At 41.4% G+C, this 20,481-nt stretch overlaps 2 protein-coding genes across 2 annotated transcripts; both read left to right on the forward strand.

Moving 5' to 3' along the window:
• The first annotated feature begins 464 nt into the window (after positions 1 to 464).
• Positions 465 to 1,468, forward strand: LOC141129718 (olfactory receptor 51I2-like). Its single transcript, XM_073617812.1, has one exon. The coding sequence runs from the start codon at positions 465 to 467 to the stop codon at positions 1,419 to 1,421; it is 957 nt and encodes a 318-aa protein (XP_073473913.1). The 3' UTR covers positions 1,422 to 1,468.
• Positions 1,469 to 15,980: 14,512 nt separating this feature from the next.
• On the forward strand, positions 15,981 to 16,910 carry LOC141129719 (olfactory receptor 51L1-like). Its single transcript, XM_073617813.1, has one exon. It carries the CDS (start codon positions 15,981 to 15,983, stop codon positions 16,908 to 16,910), a length of 930 nt encoding a protein of 309 aa, XP_073473914.1.
• The last annotated feature ends 3,571 nt before the right edge of the window (positions 16,911 to 20,481 follow it).

Consider the following 20,481-nt stretch of genomic DNA (forward strand, 5'->3'; position numbering starts at 1 on the left):
TTTGTGGCTGGGAATCTTCTTTTCTTTCCGTGAATTTTCTTTTCTTGCACATGCGCATTTTTTTTTCGATCACATTTCTCGCACGATTCTCCCATCATTGATTAGGAAATCGTTAGTTTTTAAAAAAATTTCCAACATGCCCGATAACTCAAATTCAATGGCTGCACGAAAATCTGCTGTTGCTGCAGCCCACTAATGGTGCAAATTTCGAATGAAATTTCTTAGATAAGATTTTCAAAAGGAAATTCTTTTAAAATTCAACCCATGTATAGCCTGCCTAAGCCACACCCTTTCAGGCCATTATAGTGTAGACATTTTATTTTTTTACATTTATAAGATACATTTTATACTGTATAACTATGTAATCTAAGATTTTTCTATTATTGTATAATTATACATGCATGCAATTTTTTATTACATTTGACTGTTTTAATTACCTATTTTAGGAAGCTGCTGGAATACAAATGCATAATTCAACTCTCTCTTCTCCTCTGGTGCTAAGCCTGACATTTGGCACAATTTCGGATTTTTATTATGTCTACGGGGTGATATCATTGCTTGGCTTTTTGATGATCATTTTTTCCAACTTGACAATAATATATATAGTATATTTAAACCAGAGTTTGCATGAGCCCATGTATATTTTTATATCTGCCCTCTGTACCAACGGCCTTTATGGAAGCATCTCATTTTTCCCCAGCCTAATCGTAAACCTGTTTTCTAAGACTCAAATCATTTCCTACGCAGCCTGTTTAACGCAAATCTTTTGCATCTATTCCTATGCGTCCTGTGAGATGGCCATTATGACGGTCATGGCGTATGACCGTTACATGTGCATATGTAACCCATTGAGGTACACCACCATGATGAACTTAACAAAGGCATTTAGGATAATTATTGGCGTCTGGCTTTATTCTTTTATCTCCATCACTGTGCATACAATGCTGACAATGCGACTCCCTCTTTGTGACAATGTCATCCTGAAGATCTATTGTGATAACTGGTCGGTGGTGAGACTTTCCTGCATTGATACCACAGTCAACAACATTTATGGTCTGTTTCTTACAGTAAAACTATTGGGGGTGATGCCGTTGCTGGTCTTTTTATCTTACGTTAAAATTTTGAAGGTTTGTGCAAAGTCAAAGGACAATCTTTTGAAAGCAATGCAGACCTGCTTTCCTCAACTGATATCTTTTGCAATTTTTGTTACTGACTGCCTCTTTGAGATTATACTCTATCGCTTTGGGCCTACCCAAGTACCCTATGGACTTAGAGTAGCCATGTCATTACAGTGCCTGGTGGTGCCACCATTTGTAAATCCTCTCCTTTATGGAATGAAGATGCAAGCAATGAAAGTGAAAATACTGCAGTCTTTTACATGGAAGAAAAGGTATATGGAAAAACAAATTGAAAGAACTTAAAAAACAGAAAAATTTTCAAAAATATCTACTACAGCCCATGTTTAATCAGAGTATAAAGAAGAACCTAAACTCTAGAAGTTGTGCCCAAAAGAGGCAAACAGAGGGCAAAGAACTAATCACCAGTACTGCCTATGGTCCACCTGCAGCTGATCACTCTCTATTATTGACTTACCATGACTTGGTGTCAACGTGTCTGCCATCTTGGTAGTGGAAAGGCTTTGCTAACTCATGTCAGAGCCAGCTGCGGATTAAACTCTATGGAGGCCTCTAGCCAGTCAAAACCTTGGGCCCCCTCACAGTTTTCTGGAGGTTTCTCATGCCTGTGCTCTAGTAATATGACATTGAACTAAGTAGTGTGAACGTTGATCTCTAGATGGAGATGAGAAACAATCACTACTGTACATTACAGATACGTAGGATGCATCCGATTTTTTTACAAACTGACACCTCAAAGAAGATGAGCCTTTAAGAGACAAACTGTTATGTGTGCCTAATATCTATGGTTTATTTGCGTATGTTGTTATTGGGTACATTATATTAATACAGTATTTTCTCTATAGAGTCTTTAATTGATAGTTTTTGTTTCTTGTAGTCTTTTTTTATTTGTTTTATCTTTTGTAAACAATTTAACCTCTTGGAACCGACAGAACACATATATGCTGCCCTGTGTAAACAACTTACTATCCTGAAAGCACGCCACCTGCACGCTCCCAGCATGGTAGCCAACAGGGATTGTAAGCTCCCCGATGCATACTTGCGATTGGGAGAATTTCCATCATGTGACCACTGTAACAGCCAATTACAGTGGTCACATAACCCGAATGCCCGCTGCCTCCCAGCTTTTTGAACTCTTAAAGGTCCAGGAGGAGGTTGGTGCCCAGAGGTTAAAAAGCTTTTGATCAGTTGTCACAGGGCCCTTAAACATTGTGGGGCCCATAAGCCAGTGCCTACTCTGCCTATTTGGTAATCCAGCACTGGTCAAAGCTGCCCCCTGGTGGCTGTTGGGTAATGATTAGGCAGTAGCAGAAGTGGTGAAGGAAATACAGATTCACAAAGCAAAACAAAGCAGCAGCAGTGAGATCCTTGCATTTCAGTTAATCAGATACAGCTTCCTATCCAGCAAGGAGAACAGGGAGAAGCAAAGTAGTGGCACCACCAAAAGTGGTGGAAATAGCAACCTGGGACAGCAGTTCCTTAGATTAGTGGTTCTCAACCTGGGTCCTCAAGTACCCCCAACGGACCATGTCATTGATATTGATTTAAAGCAGCTGTGCGAAGAAAAGGAAAACCTGAAAACATGCCCAGTTGGGAGTACTTGAGGATTGAGGTTGAGAACCACTGCCTTAGATGACCTCACATTGTACATATAAAGCTATTGGGCCCAGGACTGTTTTTTCATGAGAATTTAAAACAAAAGCTACATTTTTTTTCTGTACATTCACCAAGGGGTAGAAAATGTTCTACTTTTTGAGTTTGAGTCCACTTAAATGTCCTTTAAATATTTAGTAATCAGGGACATATTAGGCTTTTGCATTAAGAAACTCCCCAGTGTCAGTGGGAGCAAAAAAATGTTTGAAGTTGGTAGTAAATAGGAGAAAAAAAATGCCTCAGCATTGGTGGTCAGTGGGAGAAAAAATGTCATCATTCTTCAGCAAGAGAAACCCCCCCCCCCCCGGTGTCAGCAGAAAATAAGCCTCATTATCTGTGTCAGTGGGGGGATAGTACCCCAACATTGGTGTCAATGGGAAGAAGATGCCCTTGGTATTATCTGTATTAGAAAAGCCCCAGAATTCTATGCATAGAAGTTGCTTCTACCTTGGAGGCCTCACTACTGGAACTATGCAGGCACCGTTGAGGAGAAGATCCCATTCAGTCAATGCCAGTCGCTGGAAAACTCTGTTCTCCAGAATTAGGCACTTATTTCCACTCTGCATGCAAGGGAATCAGTGTGCAACAAGAAGGTCTGACAGGTCCATGCCTTCGAACTAGTGTCAGCTTAAAAGCACAGCGAGAAGTTTAATTACTTCCTGCCCGGCCTATAGCAGAATGACGGCAGGGTGGTGGTTCCATTATCTTGTTTGGACGTCATATGACATCTTTCAGGATAGCAGCGGGCGCGCAGCACAGCGATCGGTGGTGGGACGTGTCAGTTTGACACACCGCCACACCGATCTTGGGTAAAGAGCCTCTGACGGAGGCTCCTTACCACGTGATCATCCGTGTCCAATCATGGCTAATCACAGTGTAAACAGGAAAAGCCGTGTATCGGCTTTTTCTCACTCGTGTCTTACAGAGTAGAGGAGCCATCAGTGCAGCCTCATCAGTGCCCATCAGTGAAGGAGAAAACTTACTTATTTACAAAATTTTATAGCATAAACAAAGAAAAACGTATTTTTTTTCAAAATTTTTGGTCTTTTTTTTATTTGTTGCGCAAGAAATAAAAACCCCAGCAGTGATCAAATACCACCAAAAGAAAGCTCTATTTGTGGGAACAAAATGATAAAAAATTTGTTTGGGTACAGTGTAGCATGACCGCGCAATTGTCATTCAAAGTGCGACAGCTCTGAAAGCGGAAAATTGGCCTGGGCAGAAAGGGGGCAAAGTGTCTGGTATTGAAGTGGTTAAGGACCCCAAACTACTGCACTTTCTATGTTGTACTATATGTTGCATTCCCTACAAAGCTTAACACTGCTCTTCGCAATACATTCAAATCACTGGGAATTGTTCTAGGAGAGTTTGCAGAGTTTTATCAACTTAAATGAACAGGCACAATGGGGCTGATTTACTAAGACGAATGCGCTGCGCGGGTTCACACCTTAAGTTTTGCGCCAGAAAAATCATTGATTGAACGAGCGAACCGGCACACGCAGATGCGCAACACGATAAAAAAATATGTAAACTGCAACTGTTGCTAGGGTAACTGCAGTTTTCTCATTGATAATAGCGCACGCCCAATACATTTTGTTAATTTCCTCTCATTGGATGTGTCTTTTTAGGCAATTAGTAGGGGTTCTCAATTAATTAACCCTTTTGATGATAATCTCATTCCTATTGCTTCTAATATATCTTTGAAGTGTGTTTTTTTCTATTTTTACCCAAATCATTCAATACATTACAAAGAACAGAGAAGAGTTTCTAAACCCAATGAATTAATATTTTCTGATCTTGATCTTTAAAGGTGACCATACACTGCAATCAGTTAGATCTTTAAAAAATTAGATTTAGAGCAAGAGCCTGTATAATTTGAATTAATTGTTCAAGTGTGTCTTCCTATTACCTATTTTGCCGAAATATTGAGTTATACAGAGATTGGCCAAACAGATTGCATTGTGCATGACCATCTTAAGTTCCAAATTTGGAATGTAAATGTGCCATGACCCACTTGTATTTTCCTATTGATATTTATTGGGCATTATACAAGGCACATGAGAAACCACCTTTTTTCAAGATATGCTAGAGTGATCAGGAATCTTCAAACTATGGCTCTGCAGCTGTTGCGGAACTACACATCCCATGCATTGTAAAACTCTGACATTCACTGATATGACTAGGCATGATGGGAATTGTAGTTCCTGAACAACTGGAGGGCCGTAGTTTGAAGACCCCTGTGCTAGACCATTATTATGCCTCCAGAATTTGGAATGTGGCATCTACCCAACTTCTCTCTGCTGGTGGACACAAGAACCTACATCTATAGATATATATTTGGGCAGCACAGTGGCTAGCACTTTCACCTAGCAGAAAAAAGAGTTGCTGGTTCAAATCCCTCCTGCTACACCACCTGCCTGGAGTTTGCATGTTCTCCCTGTGCCTGCATGGGTTTCCTCAAGGTATTCTGGTTTCTTCCCACACTCTAAAAACATGCTGGTAGGTAAATCGGATCCTGTCTAAATTGGCCCTATGCATGTTATATTTTTATGAATTGAATAAAATTTTCCTAGTTGTTCATCGATTTTGTTTCTGAGCATTCACGCAATTCATTTAAAGTCCCACCCTTTTCTCTTAGACTAGTACAGGGATGGAAACGCATGACCACATCAGGTCATGGTTTCATCTAAAGTCCCACGGGATATATAGTCCCAACCATTTTCTAATATTAATTGGCCCTAATATGTCTGAATGTGTGTTAGGGACTCACACAAACACCACTCCATGTTAAAAAAAATAAAAATATTTTTCTTAATTTGCAAATAAGGATCATCTCTTCCTCAGAGAACAGTGCGCGGGGCATGGTGGTGGGAAGAAATTAGCAGCAGTACAAGCAACTTCCTGTAAGGGGCGTGATGTCATTCCTGTGTGCTGTCCACCACTTCCGGGAACCAGATATGCGCCACGGTTACATACCTCCGCACACACAGCAGTTGTGCATCTCACATACACAGCGGTCGCGCATCTACATGCATTTGGCGCATCTAGCTGCAGGAACCCAGTTTTTAGGGAAATTAATAGTAAAGCAGATGCAGATTTCCAGGACTGGACTAACAAATGTTTCTAGTGAAAGGCAACTGGTGTTTTATATTAAAATGGGCCATTGACATGCAACACAGTTCAACTTAAGAATGTGTCTTTGCAAAGTTAAACTAAATGAAATTCTTTCTTATTTTTGCTTTGGGATAGAGTGCAGAGGGATTGGAAGTCTTGTCAGTTTTTGGGGATGTCTGCACCCCTGATAGGGTGAAGACACCTCCCAAATTTTGCCAATTTCCCCTTCAAATTTATTCACTTCCTGTCACATAGCCAAACTGGAAGTGAGGGTAAAACCCCACCAATGTCTTTCCTTGGGGACACACAGGTCAGTCGAAATAGTTTCCCCATTAGGTAAATTGCACTCTAGAATTTTGCTGTGTACACCCCAAATTATTAGGTATCTTGGACTTTGGGGTTTATTTACTAAAGGCAAATCCATTTTGCACTACAAGTGCACTTGGAAGTGCAGTTGCTGGAGATCCGAGGGGGACATATAAGGAAAATAAAAAAAACTGCATCTTTGCTTCTACATGATTGGCTGATAAAATCACCAGTGCTTTCCCTCAGATTTACAGCAAATACACTTGTATTGCAGAGTGGATTTGCCTTTAATAAACCCCAAAATACCTAATAATTTGAGGTGTACACAACAAAATGCTAGAGTGCAATTTGCCTATTGGGGGCACTAGTTAGCTTGACCTGTGTGTCCCCAAGTAAAGACATTGGTAGGGTTTTACCCTCACTTCCTGCTTGGCTGTGACAGGAAGTGAAGGAAATTTTCAGAAAAGGGACACAAAGCCCGACCTAAAAAAGACAAGCAGGGGTTCTAACACTCACTTGGTTTCCCTCAAATGCCCACAATTAGAATAGGATTGTCTTGAGATAGATTTTAGCTTAGTTCTCTAAATCAGTGCTTCTCAACCCTGTCCTCAAGTACCCCCCAACAGGCCATGATTTCAGGTTTTCCTTCATCTTGTACAGGTGCTTTAAATCACAGTCAATGGCTGGTATTTTGGACAGCTATTTTAACTAAGACAAATTCCCAAAACACGTCTTGTCAGGGGTACTTGAGGACTGAGGGTGAGAACCACTGTGCTAAAATGGAAAATTGAATACCTACCACTCTGTAATTTTCCTTTCCTGGTGCCTATCCATGGCAGCATTTGCACAATTCATGCATATGCTACCATGAAGGCACCAGGAAAGAAGCTTTTGGACAAATCACACCTTTGTTTGTTTTGCCATGCCAATCAGCCTAGTTAAGCTTCAGCTGGGAAATCTTTTGCATGAAAATTAACAAAACACATAAAACATAAAAATTTGCTACTAATTTTATTGGTCAACAAAACAGGACTTGGAAAAAAACAAGGAAAGCAAAAAACACATGTATGTTAATTTGAGACACTCACAGAATATGGTTTTGAGGTCTGACCTTTTTGCAGAGGAAATTAACAGGAGTTAAAAGGACTGTGCCCACAAACAGACATCTATTAAAGCGGAGTTCCACCCAAAAATGGAACTTCCGCTTTTCAGATTCCTCCCCCCCTCCGGTGTGACATTTGGCACCTTTCAGGGGGGAGGGGGGAGCAGATACCTGTCTAATCCAGGTATTTGCTCCCACTTCCGGGCATAGATCACCGCAGGCTCCTCTGTCAACCCCCCCCGCTGTCTTCTGGAAGGCATACAGGTCCCAGAAGACAGCAGAGACCAGTGAGGATGCGCAGCATGACTCGCGCATGCGCAGTAGGGAACCGGGCTGTGAAGCCGCAAGGCTTTACTTCCTGATTCCCTTACAGAAGATGGCGGCGCCTCCACCCAAGAGCCGAGGGACAGATCGGCTTCGCGTGAGGACATCGCGGGCGCCCTGGACAGGTAAGTGTCCATATTTTAAAAGTCAGCAGCTGCAGTATTTGTAGCTGCTGACTTTAAAAAAATAAAAACTTCGGCAGAACTCCACTTTAAGGATTTAAACATTAATAAGTTACAACATCTTGAGGAAGATTTTGCAAAATAATGCAGCACAAACAATTAAATCAAAGTGAAACAACCTACAAACGACACACATTGACAACATCAAAAATATTTCAGGGCAAAATATCCCCCCCACCCAAAAAAATACAATAAACCAAAGTAAAAAAAAAACTTGCTCTAACACACATATGTTTTGCAAAGACAACAAAATACAAAGAGAAAATACATGTGTTACAAACTCTATAAGGACACCCAAATGTACTCTCTTGCCGGCCCCACACACACACACACTCTTGCCTTATTTCTGGGCAAATAAAGAATGCTATCTGCAAGCTTTATATAACATAGGTTTGCGTGCTAATGAGGCAATTGAAAACACACGCACAGTCCATGAAATATACAAAATGTCAGTTCACCCAATGTACAGACAGAACTTCAAAGTGGGTACACCTGTTAAGGATGTCCTTAAATTACTAGCCCAAAAAACACACTCCCTGAGCATGCCCAGAAACATCCAAGTGCTGTTCACACACAAAAAGCTGAAAAAAAAATCAGTCCCTGAGCATGCCCAGACCAACCCAAATGCAGCTAGCACAAAATAAGCCACCCCCTGTCCAAAATTAAGCACATCATCCAGCATGCTACCAAATTACAGATGGGACAAACACCCCCCCGCCCCGGTCCAGGGGGGCAAACAAAGAACCTAACATGGGCAAAATTTATAGAACAAATAAAATTGCAGTCTATGGGAACTGACTTGTTAATTTTGCTAGTCCCCACTTGACTGACTTATCTTTTAGTTATTGGCGTTAAAATGGGTATGGGGGCCCAGGTCCCACCCTCAGGGACATATATCAATGTCACCAATTTGGACAACCTCAAAAATGAAACAAGGAGAAGTGCCTTTAAAAATGCTAAATTGATTAAAAGCTAATAACTTTGGGGGGGGGCTTACTCTGCCTGTAAAGTGGTGCGTCTGTAGCATGTATCCAAAATGCTGCTTCAAAGATGTATGACTTTAAAGGAAAGTTACAAATCTAAATTGCAGCTGCAAGATTTTAACACAAAACAAAAAATAGCCTGCCACCCCCCAATACATACAAGGTCATTTGGGTCTGTTAAGGCTTAAAATGAGAACCACCACGTGAAAAATCCCACCCCAAACGAAAAAATATTGTGCCCCTCCCAAACACTAACAAACCCCTAGCCAAACACACAGCAAGTCAGCCCATGAAAGGGGGGTGGATGCTTGGGGGCAGGAGGGGCTCGGGCACCCCAAAAGTCAACCACCTTATTCCCATATTCAGGGGGACAAGGGCCTCTCCCATACAACCTAGGCTGGGGTTGTGGGGGGCTGCAGGCAGGGGGCGTTATGGAATTCCCTGATCTGTATACACTGATCTGTATACCCTGTGCTGTATACCCTGAGCTGTATACCCTGAGCTGTATTCCCTGATCTGTATACCCTGAGCTGTATACCCTGAGCTGTATTCCCTGATCGGTATTCCCTGATCTGTATACCCTGAACTGTATACCCTGAGCTGTATACCCTGATCTATATACACTGAGCTGTATACTCTGATCTGTATACCCTGATCTGTGAGGCTAAGCTGTATACCCTGAACTGTATACCCTGGGCTGTATACCCTGATGATCTGTGAGGCTAAGCTGTATACCCTGAGCTGCATACCCTGATCTGTGATGCTGAGCTGTATACCCTGATCTGTGATGCTGGGGCTGTATACTCTGTCCTTTAATTCTGGGGCTGTATACTCTGTCCTGTAATGCTGAGCTGTATGCTCTGTCCTGTGATTCTGGGGCTGTGTACTCTGTCCTGTGATGCTAAACTGAATACGCCTGACACTATGGGTGGAAGCAAGTGGAATACAGGGGACAGATTTGTAGTGATGTAGTATGGTTGTGGGCAGATGATTTTTATTTAGTTATTATTATAATGTGAGTAATTTCCAGCAGCAACCCAATTCTTCCATAGAGATGCATTTATTGAAACCTCAGACAGAACAAAGTCCATAAGATACTTGCAACAGATGCAAAAATCCAACAGAGTAAATATGACAATGACCAGTAGCCTTCAGAGAACCCAGTTCCTTCTGTCACCTTCATGGAGAATGAAAAAACTGAATGAATGCCAGCTTGAATGTCCTCTCAAGTACTGGTCTGACACTGGGGGGAGGGTTCTGCTAGGTCAACCAAATGCATTGCTCTTAGCATGAAAAGACCCAACTAGTAATTACTGACAATGGCATTTAGGGTCACTAAAATGTTTACTAGGCCAACATATCACCATTTCCCATGAATACCCCCTCAAATCTAATTATCATCAATAAATACTTCTTCTATGGTCCTTTATTATCCTTAAGTATGTAAACAATGTACTCTTTAAAATGTTGAAATAGGTTAACAGGCCATATCTCACATACCTAGGTCTCACATACCTAGGTAGACTTGCATAAGATAAACATATTAAAGGGTCATCAGTTTTCCCTTTGATATGTTAAAAATGAGTTGGCTTGGACAATTCAACCATTGTCAACTGAATTCTGGCCTGGTCAATATTGTACTGTATGTATACATATATATATATAATATAATATCCTACATAAATCGACCAACATATTACAACAGGAGTGGGTGGATTCTATAAGGAGTGGGGCTTATGAGAATGGGAGGGGTCAAAAAGGAAGGGCCGGTCTGGCGCCCCCCCATCCTAAAACTTCACTAGCCACCACTGGTTGAGGAACTTAAGTGGCCTACACAAAGCCCTGATCTTAACCTACTGACACCTTTGGGATGAATTAGAATGCTAATTCCAAGCCAGGTCTTTATGTACATTAGTACCTTACCTCACAAATGGTTTTTTTTGTCGGAATGGGCACAAATTTCCACAAACATCCTCCAAAATCTTGAGGAAAGACTTGGTGTGGAGGCTGTTAAATGAGCATTAGAATGAAATGTCCAACAAGCTAAAATAAGGGCGATGGGCAAGTGTCCACAAAATATGCTGTACAATAATATGTTAATGATTATAACAGTTGTAATGATTTGTTTTACATTTGTTTATAAACATTATATTACACAATAGCTTGAGTATAATTTATGGTATATTTTCAGTCCACATGGAAACACATTTTAAATTCAGTTGGCTTGGGAACTATTTACTAAAAGGTGCCCCCTAGGTGAGCATATGCTCTTTCCCTTAAGATTTCCTTTAAACATAGAGTAGATAAAAATAGGCGACATAAGAAAGCTGTTTTAATTCTCATTAAACGTCTTAACATTACAGCTCCTTGATTGGTCCAGAGGGTAATTACTGCCTATATAAAAAAGAAGGTGATAGTAAGTAGTCTAGAGAGAGTTCTTTCTAGCATTTGAGTAAGTATTTCTCATTAATATTACCATACTATGCTTGTGATTATTTTCTAAGGTTGCAGGTTTTTAGAACAGCATGTAACTAGTAAATGCATTATATGGCCAAAACATAGGTGAGCCCCCCCATCGTATTTAATAAATTGTGGTTTCCACTGAAGGGTACTATTAATGCTATACTATACAAAGACATTTTAGACAATTTTGAACTAACAGTTTGAGGAAAGTCCTTTGCACAAAGCCAGCTCCATAAAGGCATGGTTTAGTGAGCTTGGTGTGGAGGAAATCAAGTGTCTATCGTTATTGAAAGTGATCTCTAACATGCTCATATAGGTGTGATGGTTAGGTGTTCACAAACTTAGAGAAGTAAGTATGTAGATACAGAGCTCTGCATTTTTCTTCAATGGCTCAAGATTCTCCAAATTCTTCTTTGGGTGATTTCTCATTTGTGCAGAAGCAATCAGTCGTGATGGAGGCTTGAGTATCTCAGCTCTTTTTTGAAGGTACAGCTTTACTTTAGATAGGCAGTTTTAGAGCCAGAGTGGCTTTAAATATATATTTCCCACTCCCTATGGAAGAGCTACCCTGCAATCTACCTGATTTGTTATTTTATATCTATAATGTGACTTCTTACAACTTCAACTAAAACATTAAAGCCCAACTCCAGGAAATCTAAAAATTTTCCCTTGCAATAGATCTGCCCCAACACTGTAAGAATTAACTTCATGGTTAGTCTAGGACAATGTTTCTCAATTCGTCCTTTAAGCACCCCCAACAGGTCATATTTTCAGGATTTCACTCAGATGAAACAGCTGTGGTAATAACTAAGGCAGTGAAACTGATCAAATCACCTGTGCAAAATAATGGAAAGCCTAAAAACTTGACCTGTTGGGGGTACTTACGGACTGAAGTTGTAAAACATTGGTCTAGGAGACAGGAATAAGTAGTTTTTCTTACATAATCCTCCACTTTTTATGTTCTGGCAGTGCACTGTCCATTGACATCCTCATGTCCAGCGCAGGGCGTTTTGATGACGTCAGATGACCTTGCCAGAGCATAAGGTAGAAGAGAATGCAGGGAATGGTTTACCAGTACAGAGGAGCTTGCAGGAGCAAAGGATCGGGTAAGTAAATCTGATTTTCCAAATCCCCTAGACAGAAATAAGTAGTCCTGGCAGTGCAGGACTGCAGGTGCAGCTCCACTGCACAGGATAATTTTCAGGTTTTCCTGAAGTTGAACTTTAAAATTCAACATGCTCAACAGAATTTAGCAGATATAAAAGTACACATTTGAAGATTTAAAGTGTAGCCTAATTTGTTTGAAAAAGGACTTTAACACACCTAACATCTACTTGTGCTCTATATACCCCATTGCACAATTAGTTACCACATTCTAGACTTCCTATCTCTTCCTCACTACCTGTTCCACCTACCTGGGTGCTAAGTGATTATTCAGAATGGGACTAGTGGTGCCTGTGCAGTTTTTCTCACTATGTATGCTGAGATTGTGTGTGTATGAGGTTTACCTTACATATGGCTCAGGCTACAGATACCACCATGGTGAGAGAAGCTGAAGAACAGTGACATTCTGAATGAAAGCAGAACTAAGCTCTTTCTGTCGGCGTTACCTATTTTTAATCCTTATGCTGCTAGCATAAGTAAATAGATAGGAATGTATATTATATTTACTTGTTTTAAACTTTGTTTTACATTTCTTCAGTTGCTTCCTGGTTTCTGGCCAAAGCCAAAATAATGTCATACATTTTAGGCATCTTCAAGGACATTTTTTCTGTCATCTGGAGGAGGGGCTTTCTCAGCTAAGTACGCCTTCCTGTCTTCACGCCTGAGCTAAAGGCAGATGTTTCCAGATTCTAGCAGTCTCTTGCTAAATGTTGGCAGTCTCTAGTAACTCTTGCAGCATGCCAGCAGTCTCTAATAGTCTTTTGCAGCATGTTGAAGACTTCTAGTAATCCCTGTCAGCAGTTCGCTTCTTTTAGTAGTCTCTTGCAACATATACCTGGCCTCTACTAGTCACTTTCAGTCTGCTGTCCTGTCCTCATATAGTAGTTCCTTTGAGTATGCTGTCCTCCAGTTTTAGTATCTTTTAGAATGTTGTCTTCCTGTAGTAGTCTCATTTATTATGTTGTCCTCCTGTCGTAGTCTCTTTTAGTTTCTTGACCTCCTGTATTAGTCTCATTTAGTATGTTTTAATTTATTGTCCTCCTATTTAAGTGTCTTTTAGTATGTTGCCCTCCTGTAGTAGTCTCTTAGTATGTTGTCCTCTTGTTGTAGTCTCTTTTAATATGTTGTATTTCTGTAGTAGTCTCTTAGTATGCTGTTTTCCTGTAGTAGTCTCTTTTAGTATATTATCCTCCTGTTTAAGTGTTTTTTAGTATGTTGCCCTCCTGTTGTAGTCTCTCACCATGACTCTATCGAAAGTCACAAATGATGGAATATAAATGGTAGAGTGCTTTTAGGTAACATCAATATTCTATGTCTTTGTGATTATTTAGTGTGTATTTAAACCCTAAAAATGAACTTCTCTTATTTGTTAAAAATATAGAAATATGCATGTATTGCAGACATGCTCTACATTCTGGATTGTCACCAGAACAGAAATGGAGGCACACGTTTTGGTGACCTTGTTCCTCATTTTGGAGAGATTTCCCCTCACTTCCTGGAAAATCTCCCCAATCGGACACAAATGTAAGAAAAAAAAACTGACAGGACTTATTTGAATTCTGACTTTCAAACTCCGAATTCTGTTATTTTTTTTAATTTTGGCCCCGGGGCTCTTCCATACTCTCTTATTCAATTTAAATAAATAAAAAAAAAAGTTTTGCCTAGTTCTACATAAATCATTCTAATTTTATTCTAAAGCTTAGCTCTGAAAAACTTTACAATAATCTTTTACAGTGGGACTGTGCCTACTTGTTTAGGTCTTGGAGACACAAAATAGAAGATTTAATTACCTGATCCTCCGCATTACTAAACCTGTCCTCAAAATGTCTTTCTCCTCATGCTCCAGCATTCTAAGGTCCTTCTCCCCCATGCTCCAGCATTCTAAGGTCCTTATACCCCATTCTAAGGTCCTTCTTCCCCATGTTCCAGCATTCTAAGGTTCTTCTACCCTCATGCTCCAGCGGTCTAAGGTCCTTATCCCCATGCTACCCCTTCTCCCCATTCTAAGGTCCTTCACCCCTATGCTCCAGCATTCTACTGTCCTTCTCCCCCATGCTCCAGCATTCTACTGTCCTTCTTCCCCATGCTCCAGCATTCTAAGGTCCTACTCCCCCATGCTCCAGCATTCTAAGGTCCTTCTCTCCCATGCTCCAGCGGTCTAAGGTCCTGATGTCATCATCAAGACCAATGCAGAATCCAAAGCCCTGCATTGGACATGATGATGCCAAGGGACAGTCCTCTGATTCAGTGTTAGGGAGGGGAGGTCAGGTAAGTAAAAAACATTGCTTCTCTACCCTAGACAAAATGTAATTCATTTCCTTCCCACTACAACGGATAAGTTTAACGTTTCCTGAAGTTAGGCTTTAAATCATACCCAGATCTATGTTTTGTTCAGCTTCCTGTAATTCCCCTGAAAATCAAAAGTCACCCTACTGAGTAAGGTCAACACTGGAAGCTAATTGCTAATTAGGCCTTACAGAACTCACCAGAGCTGTCAGTCTAATGCAGGAAGCGTGCTAACAAGAAGTTAGGGAGACCCTTGAATAAAGCTCTATTAGTTTATTGCGGAGTTCCACCCAATTTTAAGTTTATTAAAAGTCAGCAACTACAAAAAGTGTAGCTGCTGACTTTTAATAAACAGACACTCACCTGTCCCATAGGCCAGCGACACGACTGCCCGAAGCCTCGCTCCTCTCCCCCACCTCTCCACGGCGCCGGCATTGCAAGTGTGGGCATCGGCTTTGACAGGTTGTGGCTTCACAGCCGGGTGCGCACTGCGCATGTGCAAGTCGCACTGCAATCTCTTAGTGGCCAGGCAATCTTCTGGTACCTGTGACGTGTTCCAGAAGATTGCAGAGAGGGAGGGGGAGAGGAGGAGTCGCCTAGGGGGAGTGGAGGAGTCGCCTAGGCAGCGAGGCGAGGAGACCAGGTAGTGGGAGCTGGGTACCTGTCAAAACTAGGTACCCGTTCCCCCCCAAAAAAATGACATGCCAAATGTGGCATGTAAGGGGGCGAGGAGTGCTTAAAGCGGAAATTACACTTTTGGGTGGAACTGAACTTTAACTGCAGTGGGAAAAAGTGAGGTAAAACATCTGGCTCTGCTGTCTGGAGGGGAACTTCAATTGCAAGTGTTTTTTTCTTTTATAGAAGGTAAAACAATTTTCACAAACTTGCAAAATTACCTCTTTTTCTATGAGGCTGCACAGTGTAAATTTTGGCCTGCTTTTGGGAAAATGAATGAATCTTTTGTAAATGTGTCCAGATGACTTTGTAAGGAAGAGGGGGTTTAGACAAACAATGACCATGGTTTTGGTGAATTGGACAGAACACGCAAAGATTAAGCCACACCCTTTCAGGCGATTATAGTGTAGCCACGTCCAGTTATCATAACACTGCATTCATTTGAATAACACTTGTGCCTTTTTTTTCAGGATCTTACCCCTCTATATATTTTATACGGTATAAGCAATTTTTCTATTTTTGTATAATTATACATGTATGCAATTTGTTATTACATTCTATTGACTCATGCTAGGAACCGTCTGGAATAAAAATGCAGAATTCGACTCTCTCTTCTCCTCTGGTGCTAAGACTGACATTTGGCACAATTTCAGATTTTAATTATGTCTACGGGGTGATATCATTGCTTGGCTTTTTGATGATCATTTTTTCCAACTTGACAATAATATCCACAGTGTATTTAAACCAGAGTTTGCATGAGCCCATGTATGTTTTTATATCTGCCCTCTGTACCAATGGCCTTTATGGAAGCATCTCATTTTTCCCCAGCCTAATTGTAAACCTGTTTTCTAAGACTCAAAATATTTCCTACGCGGCCTGTATAACGCAAATCTTTTGCATCTATTTTTATGTGTCCTGTGAGATGACTCTGATGACGGTCATGGCGTATGACCGTTACATGTGCATATGCAACCCATTGAGCTACTCCACCTTGATGAACTTAACAAAGGCATTTAAGATAATTATTGGCGTGTGGCTTTATTCTTTTATCTCCATCATTGTGCATACAATGCTGACAGTGCGACTTCCTCTTTGTGACAATGTCATCCTGAAGATCTATTGTGACAACTGGTCGGTGGTGAGACTCTCCTGCATTGATACCACAGTCAACAACATTTATGGTCTGTTTATTACTGTAAAACTATTGGGGGTGATGCCGTTGCTGGTCATTTTATCTTATGTTAAAATTTTGAAGGTTTGTGCAAAGTCAAAGGACAATCTTTTGAAAGCAATGCAGACCTGCTCTCCTCAACTGATATCTTTTGCAATTTTTGTTACTGACTGCCTCTTTGAGGTTATACTCTATCGCTTGGGGCCTACCCAAGTACCATATGGATTTAGAGTAGCCATGTTGTTACAGAGCATGGTGGTGCCACCATTTGTAAATCCACTTCTTTATGGAATGAAGATGCAAGCAATAAAAGTGAAAATACTGCAGTCTTTTACTTTAAAGAAAAGATAAATGGAAAAACAAATTGATAGCTCTTAAAAACAGAATCACCTGATCCTCCGCATTACTAAACCTGTCCTCCTGAACCTAAACTCTAGAAACTGTACCCAAAAGAGGCAAACAGAGGGCAAAGGACTAGTCACCAGTTTTGCCTATGGTCTACCTGCAGTTGATCACTCCCCATTATTGACTTACCATGACTTGGTGTCAATGTGTCTGCCATCTTGGTAGAGGCAAGGCTTTGCTAATTCAGGTCAGAGCCAGTTGTCGGTTAAACTCTATGGCGGTCCCTAGGCAATCGAAAGCTTGGGGCCCCCTCACAGGTTTCTGGAGGTTTCTTATGCTCTTGTGCTCTAGCGGGATAACATTGAACTAAGTAGTGTGCATGTTGATGCCTAGATGGAGATAAGAATCAATCGCTACTGTACATTACACGTTTGTAGGTTGCATCAAATTTTTTTATAAACTGATAGCTCAAAGAAGATGAGCTTTAAAGAGACAAACTGTAATGTGAGCCTGATATCTATGGTTTATGCACTTATGTTGTTATTGGGTACATTATATTAATACAGTATTTTCTCTATAGAGTCTTTAATCAATAGTTTTTGTTTCTTTGAGTTGATTAATTTATTCTATCTATTGTAAACAATTTATCTCTTGGCACTGATAGGACGCATATACGTGGCCTCTCGGCGGGTAGGCCTTAATGCAGAGCAGCCGCGAAAATGCGGGCCTGTGTAAACAACTTACCATGCTGAGAGCGTGCTACTTGCACGCTCCCAGAATGGTAGCAGGCAGGGATCGGTAAGCTCCTGATGCATACTTGCAATCGGGAGCTTTTCCATCATGTGACCGCTGCAACAGCCAATTACAGCAGGCAGATCATCTGCCCACCTCCTGGCTCCTGGCCTCCTGGCTTTTTGTCCTGTCTTGCTCCCAGCTCTACCTGCTTGATCTCCGTGTATGACTCTGGCCTGTTACAGTTACGTTTGTATTCCACATCTGTATATACATTTCGTTTTGGTATTCATTTGCTGTGTGTCACTGTTGTTGGTTGCGGTTTGTTTGCTGTTTGCCATATAACCCGCCAGCCAGTTTGATGAAAGCAAACAGTTCATTTATTTTAATCACGGTTAAACAAAACGACAGCTTACTTCAGCCAAAGTAAATAAACCATTCAAATGTTGATATCGGTAATTAAACAGTAGGCTCACTGCTAGTCTTCTTCCATGTTTCAGTTTGTTTGAGAGCTCACACTTGCTGCACAGCTTGTGAGCCTCTCGCTCTATCTCTCTCTTCCACTCACCTCCTTGACAAAGGTGCTGATTTCCACTCTGCTGCCTTTCAAGCCTCCCTCACTTGGGACTTAATGCCTTCTGGACGAAAGTCCTGGTAGTCAGGGGTTGAAGGCTCTTCCCTCCCAAGTCTCTTTGAACCTTTGAAATCCCGGATCCCTAATATAAATTTAACAATCCAGAGAGTAATGAAAGTCAGTCCTCTCCAGCCAAAGTTAACCTGGGACACCTCACCCTGCATGGGCGAGAACCCCTGAGTACCACAAAAACTCTGCAACTGTCCCCCTTAAAGGGACCACAACTCAAATATCGAGGGGAATATACCTGCCATCCAGGACACATTCCCGGTGTCCTGTACATATGGTATCAATGGGAAGAAGATGGCCTTTTTGGTGTTATTTGTATTAGGAAAACCCCAGAATTTTATGCATAGAAGTCACTTCTAAATTGGAGGCCTCACTACTGGAACTATGCAGGCACTGTTGAGTAGAAGATCCTATTAAGACAATGGCAGTAGCTAGAACACTCTGTGCTCTAGAATTAGGCACTCATTGTCACTCTGCATATAAGGGAATCAGTGTGCAACGAGACAGTTCCATGTCTCTGAACTGGTGTGGGCTAGGGATGAGCTTCGAGTTCGAGTCGAACCCATGTTCGACTCGAACATTGCCTGTTCGGTTGTTTGTCGAATTGCGAACATTATGGGTCGTTCGCGCCAAATTCGAGTGGCGTGTCACGGCCCATAATTCACTGCGGCATCGCAGTGCATTGCTGGCTGATGATTGGCCAAGCATGCACTATGACCCGCATGCTTGGCCAATCACAGCACCGTCTGTACAGAGAGCCGTAATTGGCCAAAGCTAGGGTGGATTTGGCCAATTATGGCTCAGGGGGTTTAGTACATGCCCCACACTATATAAGGCCACCTGCGCAGCGGCCTTGTGTAGTGTGTTGCTTCGGCAGAGAGAGATAGACAGAGAGACAGTGTCATTTGATTTAAGTTAAATAGAGTAGGCAGGCGAGTCAGTTAGCTGCACTTACAGTGTATTGTGTATATATATATATATATATATATATACATCCTATACATCCTAGGTTTTGTATATATATATATATATATATATATATATATATATATACAGTGTATTCAGTTTAGCTAGATCCGTTCCTGTTATTTTCTTCCTAATATACTGACAGGCAGGTGTTTTTACAGTATTTACAGTATTTACAGTTAGTGTACTGTGTCCTCTGCACAGTGTGCACCTAAAGTTACCTGAAGACAATTGCTGGTGTTCTTCGGATCCTATTAATACCACAGGTAGGCAGCTGCAGTATTTACAGTTAGTGTACTGTGTCCTTTGCACAGTGTGCACCTAAAGCTACCTGAAGACAATTGCTGGTGTTCTTCGGATCCTATTAATAACACAGGCAGGCAGCTGCAGTATTTAAAGTTAGTGAACTGTGTCCTCTGCACAGTGTGCACCTAAAGCTACCTGAAGACAATTGCTGGTGTTCTTCTGATCCTATTAAAACCACAGGCAGGCAGCTGCAGTATTTACAGTTAGTTTACTGTGTCCTTTGCACAGTGTGCACCTAAAGCTACCTGAAGACAATTGCTGGTGTTCTTCTGATCCTATTAATACCACAGGCAGGCAGCTGCAGTATTTAAAGTTAGTGAACTGTGTCCTCTGCACAGTGTGCACCTAAAGCTACCTGAAGACAATTGCTGGTGTTCTTCTGATCCTATTAATACCACAGGCAGGCAGCTGCAGTATTTACAGTTAGTGTACTGTGTCCTCTGCACAGTGTGCGCCTAAAGCTACCTGAAGACAATTGCTGGTGCTCTTCTGATCCTATTAATACCACAGGCAGGCAGCTACAGTATTTACAGTTAGTGTACTGTGTCCTCTGCACATTGTGTACCTAAAGCTACCTGAAGACAATTGCTGGTGTTCTTCTGATCCTATTAATACCACAGGCAGGCAGCTGCAGTATTTACAGTTAGTGTACTGTGTCCTTTGCACAGTGTGCACCTAAAGCTACCTGAAGACAATTGCTGGTGTTCTTCTGATCCTATTAATACCACAGGCAGGCAGCTGCAGTATTTAAAGTTAGTGAACTGTGTCCTTTGCACAGTGTGCACCTAAAGCTACCTGAAGACAATTGCTGGTGTTCTTCTGATCCTATTAATACCACAGGCAGGCAGCTGCAGTATTTAAAGTTAGTGAACTGTGTCCTCTGCACAGTGTGCACCTAAAGCTACCTGAAGACAATTGCTGGTGTTCTTC

This window comes from Aquarana catesbeiana, linkage group LG02 (assembly GCF_042186555.1).
Source record: "Aquarana catesbeiana isolate 2022-GZ linkage group LG02, ASM4218655v1, whole genome shotgun sequence".
NCBI classification, from domain to species: Eukaryota; Metazoa; Chordata; class Amphibia; order Anura; family Ranidae; genus Aquarana; species Aquarana catesbeiana.